The 12989-nt window shown below is 36.1% G+C and overlaps 1 protein-coding gene across 9 annotated transcripts in view; it reads right to left on the bottom strand.

Annotated features, from left to right (window-relative positions):
- Positions 1-12989, bottom strand: part of NBEA (neurobeachin) — a 687041-nt gene that overhangs the window by 91203 nt on the left and 582849 nt on the right. For all 9 annotated transcript variants that reach the window (XM_045977917.1, XM_045977919.1, XM_045977920.1 and 6 more), the window contains one exon: positions 6012-6124. In XM_045977917.1, the coding sequence (XP_045833873.1) occupies positions 6012-6124 (113 nt within the window). The remainder of the gene's footprint in view (positions 1-6011; positions 6125-12989) is intronic.

Here is a 12989-nt window from a genome sequence, read left to right as displayed (position 1 = left end):
TCAATATTAGCAGGACTTGGCTTTGTGATGAAACTATTTCATTTATCAGAGGGCATGACTGGGAAATAGGAAAATTCCATTTACACTTTAATGAGCAGAGGCTGCGCTTCATGTCAAAGTCTTGTAACCACTGTAATTTAAGAGCAAAGTTCATATGAGTATATGTAAATAACTCAAGCACCAGCATGTATCATGTTTTAAGATAGATTTCACCACGAGGTCACATCTCCATAAGGAAAATCTCGATACATGGAGGGAAAAATTGTCTACACCCACTGCTGGTTGAATATTGAAGAGATAAGTCAATGACATAGTGTTTCATTTGCTGTCCATCATGCCAAACGAGAAACATAACCTCTAACCTGTACATGTAATAAATAAAACTTGAAAGTCTGAGGCCTAATCAAATGAGGGATCCAATAAATTTTACTGATAAAGAATTTCCATTGTTCCTGTGCTCTTTGTTCACTGAACTGGGTTAAGGAAAGAACATGAATATTATAAATATAATAAAATAGTTTAGTCTAAATAAATGTGCCTCTCAAGTTTCAATAAATATTTAACTTCAGCATCTCAATGTTTATAGTTCTGAGAAGTTGACAATTTAAAGAGATGCAAAAGCAATTACTATTGCATGAAAATGTGACTTTATATTTTATTAAAAGGTATTGCTTTTTATTTTATTAGAGCAAAATTAAATCAAGCAATCTTTCCCTATATTTTTTCAATTGCACCAACGACAGTGAACCCTCAGCTGACAGTCACGGAAATAGGCTTTGTAGCTCCCAGTCACTGAATGCCACTAGTGAGCCAGGCATGCCACTAGGTGCCTTTCTTACATTAGCGCATTTAAGTCTTTCAGAAACCGTGTTATGTAAATACTACTGTGCTTATGTTAAAGAAGAGGAGAGAGAAGTTCACAGAGCTTAGGAATTTGTTGGAGAGGGGCTCTCAAAGAAAATAAACCAGGACTATGAACATAAAATGAGGGACAAGCCATAAGAAGCCCCTGAAACTTGAGGGGCTTTGAAGTTTACGCTTCATGAGCTTTATGGCAAATTTATCTCTGATTCCACCTAATATTCATATATTAAACTTGTATGTATGTAATAAAAAGCTACTGCATATTGGCTATTTTCCCCTCATAACCAGTGACTATTCCTTGAGGGTTAGGACTATATTTTAAAGTCTTCTTAGCACCTTGCAAAGCTCCTTTTATGAAGTAGCTATGTGCATATAAACCTGTAATTTATTTGGTATTCTCTAGATTATAGAAATCAGAAAGAAGAAGCTCTCAGATACACTATTTTTCACTTTATAACAGAGAGCTGTTTGCTGACCACAACTCAGTCCTCTTTCTTTAGGAAACAGAAACCCAAATTTCCTTTGCTCAACTCTCAGCCCACCCTTCTTTGACAGGTGTCTGGTGTGATCCTGACTCTACCATTGACTCCAACCATGGGAAATAATTGGCTTATCTCATCTCCAGTGAACATATTCTACTGCTGTTAAGCAGCACCAATGACACACAAGGAGACATTTTTGGGGTTTCTAAGAAAGAAAAGTTTTTCTCTTTTCCGTGAGCGTGACTTTGGTGAGATGCTCAGTCTTTCATTGGGTTGTATGATGTGAGGCTGGAACTGAGGCACCTGTTCTACTACTATACTGTCCACAAGTTTTAACTGATGACATAGAATTTCATGAAGCCAGTGTAGGGTGGGGATATAAAGATGAAAATATTTTGATATTTTTTGGGATTGTATATTTTATTTATTGTATATTTCAAAGCTTCTTAATTTTTTATTCTTTCGAATAAAGAATAGATTCTAAAGATTTGAGAACACAAAAATGATTTTGGGTTTCAAATGTTGTTTAATGAAACAAATTCTAGAATTATTCATTACTAGAAATTATTCCATGGGTCACAATCTTCACTTAGCAACAAATTCTTTAGCTCTTAGAGATCTTTTAGAGGGTTCCTGGTTAATAACATCATTCGGATATTTAAATTCTTGCTTGAGATTTTGAAGATTAACAAACTCTCTATTAAAAATTTCTTTCTGTAGTACTGATTATACCTACAAGAATTTCATGTGCTTCTTAGTGGTCATCTCATTACAATAATATTTCATTATTAATAGTTTGTCCTTCCAATTGTATTATTATATTTCAAGAGTCACTTTCCTGTTAGGTGTATAATATGATATATTTTCATACATTAAAATACTGTTTATTAATGATTTTTATACAGGATAGTTTTGGGTTTCTAGCCCATTTGTAAGAAGTTCCTATTAAGAAATTCAATGAAGCATGGGAACAATGCAAGAATAATTTATTAACACATCAGGAGGCTTTAATTTGCTAACATTTTCCTATCATGTTAGTCTGACAGAATATAAAGAACAAATTACTAAAGCATGGAACATAGCAGAACTGAAAAAAAAAAAAAGCTATCTATCTTTTAAGAGCTCATGGGTTCAAATGTTCACAACATGAAGGACTCCATGGTTAGTATTCACTCTGCTTTGTCTGCTTACCTCTTCTACTTACTTAACATTATATAAACCCAGGAGAGTGCATGTGAGTTACAAAGGGAAATGTTCTGCCAAAAGGAACACAGATTAAATGGGTCAGCATTAAAAACCTGAAGAATGTTTACATATTCTAGTTACTTTAGAAACAATGATTTCCTCCTTTAGTTTATGTCATCTTTTCTATATGATATACTAAAATTTTCTATACGATAAACTAAAAATCTATAACTACTAGTAAATATTTTACTGTATGATTTCTCTTATCTATATTAATTATAATGAAGGCTGTACTTTCTTTGGTTGGGACAGTGTTGCAAGAACACTGGAATCCCGTGTCTTTGAGTAGTTAAGTATGAACTCTCCAGTTGGTACTGTCCCCACTACACTGTCGATATGCTGGCCTCAGATTTCTGGTAACTACCTGAGTTTTCATCTCAACTCTGGACTGGACTCTTCCCAAAAAGGGCTGTGACTGAGTCTGTTTTATTAACTCCTGTATATCCTTTCAGCTAGTACAGTGCTTGACATAGAGGAAGAGTGTGATAAACATTTATTGACTGAAAAAAAAATGAATAAATAAACAGAGGAAGTAAAGGAAACTTAGTTGAGAAGTTTCCTATCACCACAATATTCTAGTTCATTTCAAAGAGAAAGGCCTTCCTTCCCTGCTTTTAAAGTAATTAAAAAAAAAAACAAACTAACATAGCCATAGTGGTCGTCAGCCCTTGAGGTTTTAATACTGTGTATCATGCTACTTGCGAATCTACAATAAATTGTACTGTATATATATTTTATAGTAACTAGTGTGTAACAGTCATTTGAATAATGCTAAATAATACATATATGGACGAGACTGTGTTAAAGAACTAGTCTGACAGTTTTTATCCTCACACTGATGAGTTAGTTTGGTTTTGTTTTATACCCAAAGATTATACTGTAACTTTGGTAAGTCATGTCAAAAATGCATACCTTCAAACATTAAGATCCAAACATGAATATAACAGTATGTATTTGTCATCAATATTTGAAGGATAATTCAAAATATATGACCTCTATCAATGATTTACATCATTTTTAAGATTTTTTTTTTTTTAATTTGACAGACAGAGATCTCAAGTAGGCAGAGAGGCAGGCAGAGAGAGAGGAGGAAGCAGGCTTCCTGCTGAGCAGAGAGCCTGAAAGCATTATTTTTTTTTTTAGAGATTTTATTTATTTATTTGACAGAACAAGTAGGCAGAGAGGCAGGCAGAGAGAGAGAAGGGGAAACAGTCTCCCTGCTGAGCAGAAAGCCTGATGCGGGGCTTGATCCCAGGACCCTGAGATCATGACCTGAGCCGAAGGCAAAGGCTTTAACCCACTTACATCGTTTTTAAACATACAGTTTAAATATACAGTGTCAGTGTTCACTAATATTGATAGGCTAAGCACTATCCCAAGTTCTTCACACTTTTTTTGTTTAGTTCTTTACACTTATTAACTCATCAAATCCTCACAACAAACCTATTATTATTGTCTCTATTTTACAGGTGAAGAAACTGAGGCAAAGAGAAAATTAACCTTGTCTAAGACCCTGAAGCCAGTAAGTGGCACGATTAAGACTTGAACCCAGACCATCCAGGTCCAGCGTTCTCATTCCTAACCACTACTTACTACCTTTTATGTACATCTCTCTATAAAATATCAGACCTTATTATTTAACTTTGCAGAGACTGGTTTTATGATTCAGATACTTTATAGCTAGATTTGCTCCAGAGGGCAGGCCCCATGAATTATAACACTTCCATCTAGCTACCTGGGCCTGAATAATTAATTACTTGTCCATGGTAAATGACACAAGATTTTTGTTCAGTTCATGTGAACTGGAAAAATTACTATATTTGAAAACCATACTGGAATTCAGTTGCTAGTATTTTGTTTTCTCCCAGATGTGGGACTCTCAGTAAGGTGTGGACTAACTGACCTCTTATGTCCCTTTTGTACCTGTAATATCATAACTAAAATTAGCAGTGAGCTAGCAACAGAGATTAGATAAGGAAGTCACATAAAATAACAAAACTAAAGAGTGAATGACAGATATGGATATGCAATTATTAGTACACGGGCTTCAAAACGGGCCAAGAAATATTCCATGTGTAATACTAATAGCTAATAATCACGAAGTGCTTCAATGCACCAAGAACCATGTCACATTCTTTATGCACGTGTCATTTGCAACTGTGTGGCTTAGGATAGTAGCGCTGTTCTCCCGTTACAAATGTGGAAACGCAGGCTAAGGAAAAGTGACTTCAGGTCACACAGCTAGTAAGCAGTGGAACACAAAACTTCAGCTTAGGTAGTCCAGTTCTCAAAGGCAAGTGAGCAGGCAAGAGAAGGTATGCTGCGTTAAAAACCATCTGTGGAATCATTTCTAAATCAGCTGCAATGGTTATGCTCTCAGCCCTCCCCCCATCCAACCCAAACATTCACCCATACGCCTTGTAACCTGCTGTGGAACACTAAAGCAGGCCACCACGTACGACAGAAAAGAGAATGAAGTGAGTTGGGAGAAATTGGAGGGGGAGACGAACCACGAGAGACTGTGGACTCTGAGAAACAAACTGAGGCTTTTGGAGGGGAGGGGAGTGGGAGGTGGATGAGCCTGGTGGTGGGTACTAAGGAGGGCACATATTGCATGGAGCACTGGGTGTGGTGCATAAACAATGAATCTTGGAACACTGAAAAAATAAAATAAAATTTTTTAAAAAAGAACAAAATTCAGACTGAATGGGAGCTGAGGCTTAAAATGGCTGAGGTATACATTATTAAACTTAATGGTCTGGCTCTGACATCAGCTTAGGCTACAGAGAAGTTTTTTGGGGGCTTGGCTCCTAATCCTTCACTGCACTTCCAATAATTAAGAACTCCACTTAAGTCTCCTCTGGACAAATGAGGTAAACTAATAGCAAATTTGCTTTTTATTCTTATCCCCCATTCTGTAATTTTTATTTTGCCAGTTTAGGGGCCAGATCTTCTCTCTTGTATCTTAACAGATCTGTGATGAATTATTGTGTCCTACTTTCTTTTCACTAGGATGTTCCCCTATGTGGTGTGTGTGTGTATGTGTTATGGTCAACATTACATGTCTTATCACCTAAGAAATATATCACAGAAATAATCTGCAACCACACCTTGTTCTAATTTCAGGTTTTTTACCTAGACCTTTACAACGAAGGATATCTGAGCAACCTCCCCTTACATCTGCTTTTTCTTAAATACGTATTGCATTTTCCCTATACTAGTACTAATCTATCTTCTTGTAGCTTAATACGTATGCTAAGAATTGATGAGATTTAGATGTTGACCACAAAAGGAGAAGACCCAGGTTTTCTTTCTTATAAACATTAATTGGCTATATTGGATACATATACATACCTGGTAGAAATATTTTAAGAACAAAGTTTTATGAAGAAAATTGACTTCAATATATTTGAAAGTTACCTTTGATAGATCCCTGAAGTTTCCTGGAAGAGTCAAGTCCAATTCTTCTGATTCATAGTTTGTTAATACCCATGGAAACACGGGATATTGGTTCAGGTCATTATATGTCCGTCCTAGTAATGAAAGAGAGAAATGCAAATCTGTATATGCACTAAGTGCTTATGAAATTGTTCTTGTTCTTATATAAGGAAACTATTGGATTTCAAAAAAGAATAACTCATTTATTGAACTATGTTTTTGTTTAATCAAAAGCACTCTAATAACAATGTATTTCAAGTGAATTCACTCAATAATAATAAAGACACGAGTAACTAGAGCTACTTTCTAGAATATAGGCTTGTGGTAGAGACTGAGAGCCGTTTATTGTAATTCGTTTCTCTTCTTGGGCTGGACCACATTTCTCAGCCTTCCTTACAAGCAGCTATAGGCATGGTACTCCATTCTAAATGACAGAACCTGAGCGGAAGTTGTATGTCCCACTCCCGGTCCTGACCCACTGCAACCCACCACCTGGGGGCCTCCTTTCTCCATCGCTTTTCTGTGGACTCTGATGAAGACATTACCGGCACCTGAAAAGCAGAGCTTCGTTGGTGAAGACCCCCAAAAGTGATCACGGATGAGGGATCCTGCCTATCTGTACATCTTCAGGTTATGTGATGGTATTCTACTACAATGATTATATATCCAGAAATTACATCGCCAATGTAAAGAATATTATATGAGCTTATACCAAGAATTACAAAAACAAGAATAAGTTGAGAATGTACAAGTTAACAAGTCATCTGAAGCCAGTATGAAGAAGTTCAGAGGCAGATGTCTCACATATTGTCTTTTCACTCTCTTAGGTTGGTTCATACATTTTCTTTTTGTATTATGTTGTTTCATTTGAGCGGAGAGCTGCTGCACCTTAGGTTGGGGTTGCTGTTTACTTTCTGATAGAATGACTTAAGAGGCTCAGGTAGGCTATGGAAGCACAGTGGGAAGGTAGAAAGTTCAGGAAGCACACAGCACTGGCTCACCCCCATAAACTGGTACTGGAATAGCACAGGATGAAATTAAGAGAATCACTCTTAAAGAAACGGGGCCAAAGGAAACTTTTGTTGCACAAGTTTTTTGTTTTTTGTTTGTTTTTGTTTTGTTTTTTGCAAAAATATGTTATAATCTGATCATGGGTAACTTTCTAAATTCCCATTTGAATTCATACAAAAGGGCGATTTCCCCAGTATTTAATGATACGGATTTCATCTAGAATGAATGCTTTGGTGCCCACATCACATAGAGCCTAAGAGTAACATAGATATGCATACATTATCTCATTTGGCATCAAGAATTGTCATTAAATGATACCTACTTTTTGTGGCAATTGGTAAATGTGGTTGTGTAATAGGAAAAAAACCAATCCTGATCCAAGGGAGAATTAAATCTGCTACTACAAGCATCAGATCAAATTCATTCATTCATTTCATAAACATTGTAGCAGGTGAATATTTTATCTGTTAATGATATGAATGTCCACATTTTATAACAAAGTGATATATTGTTTTAAATGTGTAAATTGATGGAGGTAACAGAGAGAAAGCAGGACGTTCCTTCTACTTTCCACTTCCTGAACTGAGGTGACAGGCTGGTTAGGTTCCCCTTTGTTCTCCCAGTACAGGGCTCACACGGACATGACAGAGGGGTTGCTGCTAATACGCATCGCTGTTTACTTGTCTGCTTCTGCATCACTCTGTAAACACGTGAATGTAGAGTCTAGGGTTTTGTTTCATTTTTAATCTCAAGCATACCATCTGCCAATAAATGTTTGTTGAAGGAATGAATACAGAGGTGATAAGAATGGGATAAGATGAACCAAATTTTAGGTGAACAAATAGCCAAGTGAAAGAAAGGAAACTTGCAGGCTGGTGTCTTTGGTGGATGAGGACTATGTAGGGCGAGAGCAATATATATGGGAGAGAGTGGCACTGTGAACATGCATGATAAGCTAGAAGGAGACTCTGCAGCTAGACAGCTCAGCCAACGAATGCACCTGTTTTATAAGTCCACTATGAAGATTCAGACTGATAAGAAAAAACACAAGTTTGGAATCTTTATTAAGGTCTCGTGCATGAGAATGCTCTGGTAAAGCAGTATCACTGTAGAGTACAAAGTATAAAATTCTAAAATTTGGAATGTATTACTGATAGCTACATATATGTCAGCCTAGGATGCTTGATGACTCTCAGCATTTTTTTCTATATATGTATGGATACAGAGAGTCCAGATTGGCTAGGCAGAACTATTTCTGGGATTCAAACTGGGCCCATGGCATTTTTAGGGCCCTGTCATTTTCTGGGTTACCATTCTACTTAAAAATCTGTAGGTTTTGGGGTACCTGGGTGGCTCAGTGGGTTAAAGTCTCTGTCTTCGGCTCAGGTCATGATCCCGGGGTCCTGGGATCAAGCCCTGCATCAGGCTCTCTGCTCAGCAGGGAGACTGCTTCCCTTCTTCTCTCTCTGCCTGCCTCTCTGACTACTTGTGATCTCTATCAAATAAATAAATAAAATCTTAAAAAAAAATCTGTAGGTTTCAATGAAAAACAGGTCTTCCGGTAGATAAGTGTATTTTTATAAAATAATGTTGTTATTATTTCTGTAACATATATTTATATTACTTATAGGAATAAAATAGCTGAAAACAAGATACCATAATTGTTTTTAAATTTTCTGATAAGGTTTAATTCCATATATACTAAGGAAAAAAAACCTATCAAAATAAAATAAATAAAAAGCCCATTTATACTGACTTAGTACTTAAATGTATCATATAAATACAAACAGCATAAAAATAGAGATCATATTTGAAGACACCAGCTTCTTAAAAGAAGTGACTTTCTAATATAGGAAATGATATAATGGTATTTCTGCAAAACAGGCAAAGAAAGAAACCATCATCTTTAAAACACACACACAAAATTGATTGATGACATCAGTTACAGTTTATGGCAATTGCTCTGTCCTACATTTTTTGCAATTCACTTTTACTATTCTATGAAAGTTTCCTTCAAAATAAATTCCAACAAAAATTTAGCAATATTTAAATTACCAAAGTTTATAGCACCATTTAAATTCTAATAAACAGAAGAAATTTTATAAATCAGTGTGCTTACATATAGCCAAACTTTAAATAAAAATTTTTACATAAAACATTTACTCTATGGATAGTCAGTATAAATTTTTTATTTAAATTAAAAATGCACAATGTATTTAAAAATCACATGGATGAAAAAGAATAAATGGTACTTTGGGTTTTTCATTCATGAATTAGCATTGTTACTTAATTATTTTACTGAACATCTTTGTGAAATGAACAAAAAAATGACTGTTTACTAAATTAGGGAAAGAAGTAAAGTATTTCCAAAGTAATACCTGTTACTTGGAGGTACCTATTTATCAACTGTTCTGTTCTGTTTTTTGTTTTTTATTTTTTTATTTTTATTTTTTTAAGGATAATTTGAAGTTTAGTAAATAACCTTGTGCTGTAATTGGTAGGGTTCTATCCTTTTCCAGCAGTGGTAAATGATGATTTTTTTTTTTTCTTTAACCTAACTATGCTTACAAGGTTTTATCTTAGAAGATGAATATTAAATATTGCAAGCCTATGACACTAATCTACTCAAACAATAAAAGTGAAGCACAGTAAATGAGATCTCAGAAACACTGGATATGTTTCTTCATTTAAAAAAAAACTTTTTAATTAAACCATCCAATTTAATGTTTTTATATGGCACTTTAGTTTTGAAGGTAAAGTGATCTAGAGACAGCTGACAAAGAAATTATAACTGCAATTCCTTGGTGAAAATGTTAATGACAGCAAAATATTGTTTAATTAGATGATTGCAGCATCTGGATTAACACTCTTTAAGAGCGATGTTCCTGTGCTTGTCTGCTTCTTCACACTTTACAGACATTTTGTCATCTCTAGGTCATTAGGAAAGAATTTTTAATGATTTTTCTAGAAGCAAGCAGTTCAAGTTACATCTAATTAGATGACAATAATAAGCCCAACACATGCAGTAGCTAAATATATACATAATTAACCAGGGAGGGCTTGTACATCACAGAGTAAAAAAGTGGAAAATGCTAAACAGGAGAAAAAGGTTGGGGTTGGGGAAGTTGTGCTGAATTCATTAGCTGATCATATGAAACACAACTCGAAAACCTTAATTCTCAGACCTAACGGAATCATTTACACAAAGCTATGTTAGCAATCACTCTGCTATTTTCATAAATGCAAGAATGCCAGATTTTAACGTCTTGTTCATGGCAGTATCTAATAAGGTATAAAATGAGGCATAGGTTGTATTTTTCAGAACACAATGAACAGAAATCGTGTCATCAGGAATTAGAAGTTGAAGCCATATTTTTGTTTGAATACTAAGCATCATTAAACTTCTTCTATGTGTTAAAAAAAAAAAGAAGAAGAAGAAAGAAAAGAAAAAAATTATTTTATATAAATCTTCCAAAACTTAAGTTCTTTGAAAATAAAAAAAGGAATGGGTTTCAAGAATAGTTACATAGATTATTCCATAGTCCTGAGCTAGACTTTCATGCAGTTTTAAAAATCATGTCTTCCAAGAATATTTAATGAAATCAAAAAGGAAGAATCTGAACCTATATGTGTAGCAAGTTCCCAAAGAGATAGGACACATAGGAAAAGGAGAAAAACCACCAACACTGTTAAATGGGATGTATACATTGCTAGGCTTATGAGTGAGTTAATCTTTTAATTACTCTATCCCATATTTCCAATTTTCTATAGTGTTACTTATTAAATTTATAAGTAGGCCATGAAAACCAAAGGCCATGAAAATATGTATGGGCTTTTAGGTGTCTTTTAGAAACAGTATGTTTTCTGAATTTTGGATAAACTTCTTTTACTATGTAAAGTAGTTTTACAAAACTCACCTATATATAATAAAATGTTTGCTTATTTATATGCAATTATGTCCATATGCATATATCATGTGAGGGTCTAGGAAAATCTAATAACGCATCAATACTAAGACACTGCTGTTATATGCTTTATACAGAGTCTTATTTTTAAAAGCATCTAGAAGGGAGAACAGCAAAATTGGCCAAGTATGATGGACCTCAAAACAATGGAGAGCAAGAAATGGGGCATAAATGTACTTTATATTTCATGTTAAAATAATATTTTGGAGAAAAAGGAAGTCTGAGAGTGTAAGATGGGAGCCAAATTTTTTTTATTTTTTATTTTTTTACAGAAAATGTAGATTTACTAAGTGACATTAGCCTGTATTTTTAAAAATGTGAAGTCAAGAGGGATGCCTAGGTAGCTCAGTTGGTTAAGCCACTGCCTTCGGCTTGGGTCATGATTCCAGCGTCCTGGGATCGAGTCCCACATCGGGCTCCCTGCTCAGCAGGGAGCCTGCTTCTCCCTCTGCCTCTGCTTGCTACTCTGCCTGCCTGTGCTCACTCTCTCTCTCTCTCTGACAAATAAATAAATAAAATCTTTAAAAAGAAAAAAAATGTGAAGCCAAGAAAGATTGTTTCCTCTTTCCAGATTCCCATTGTGTAACCCTTCTTTTTAATCCAAGAAATGTAAAGAATCTCTCATCTAGCAATTCCAGTAAATTCACATAATAGATCACACAATCAAGCACAACACTTGCAAAGCTTAAATATTAAATCAGTTCAATTTGAGGGTATTTACTTGGCAAAACTTTTTTTTTCTCTGTAGCGTTATCGTAATCTCATTAGAAAGATGAAAAACAGACATAAGGGGCACCTGGGTGGCTCAGTCGTTAGGCATCTGCCTTCGGCTGAGGTCATGATCCCAGGGTCCTGGAATGGAGTCCTGCATTGGGCTTCCTGCTCAGCAGGAGGCCTGCTTCTCCCTCTCCCACTCGCCCTGCTTGTGTTCTTTCTCTCACTGTCTCTCTCTCTCTCTGTGTCAAATAAATAAAATCTTGAAAGAAAGAAAGAAAGAAAGATATAAAATGCAAAGGCCACATCACCATAAATGTAATACAGACATGTGATACATACAGTGCCATAGAAGGTGTGAAAGCTACAGAAGATTAATATGATTATCTTATGTATGTCTTCTAAAGACCAAGACAGTGGTCCTCAAAGTGGGGACCCTAGACCAGTGGCATCAGCATCACCTGGGGACTTGTCAGAAATTCAAATTCTTGAGCCCCACCCTCAACCTACTGAGTCAGAACCTGTGGGCATGGGGCCCAATGATCCGTGCTGCAGCAAGCCCTCCGGCTGATCCTGGGAACAATGAGTATCCTGGATGCCGGATTGGTGACCATGTTGCAGTCTTGTGGCTGGTGATACTCAGCTAAGTTCTTCCCCAGGAGTTGCTGTCATCAGAAGAAAGCCCCCTCACCAGGGTCTGTCTCCTTCCCAGGAGCCTGCATCCAGGGACAGCAGTGTGGAGGAGGTAACGAAGGCCTGGCCCCCTTGCTTCAAGGCAAAACGACTCTGAAGAGATATCTTAGCTCCTGGGTCCCTGTGGGACCTGCTGAGGCCTTTGCTGTACTACCCTGGGGTTCAGTTTCTCTTTAGTGAAGCTTCTTTATAAAACCATCACCTAAACCCTCGGTGCTGGTGCACAATACAAGATGCCACTCCTACTTAAAATTTCAGAACGATGGCCAGGGACGAACTGGCAGGGATATATCCACGGAGGGTTCCTTAGGATATTTACATTCGTAACTCTTTCCAACTGTCCTTCTATTTCTGCATCAAGGTTCACGTTGCCTGGATCATCATTAACATAGACAAAATCCTTGAAGAACTAATTCAAAGCCCAGCTTTCCTACAAGGCTCCCCCTTGAGTAGACCGGCTCAGCCCATCTCCCAATTTTGTAAACTTTTAGGACTGTTAACGGCACATAACTGCATGCACTCTTGTATGTTCCAGATGTCTTTATATGCAAATATTGTTCTGATAATCAGGCCTTAA

This window comes from Meles meles, chromosome 14 (assembly GCF_922984935.1).
Source record: "Meles meles chromosome 14, mMelMel3.1 paternal haplotype, whole genome shotgun sequence".
Taxonomy (NCBI): Eukaryota; Metazoa; Chordata; class Mammalia; order Carnivora; family Mustelidae; genus Meles; species Meles meles.
The sequence above is the reverse complement of the archived record's forward strand: the minus strand, read 5'-3'. Positions and strand labels throughout refer to the sequence as shown.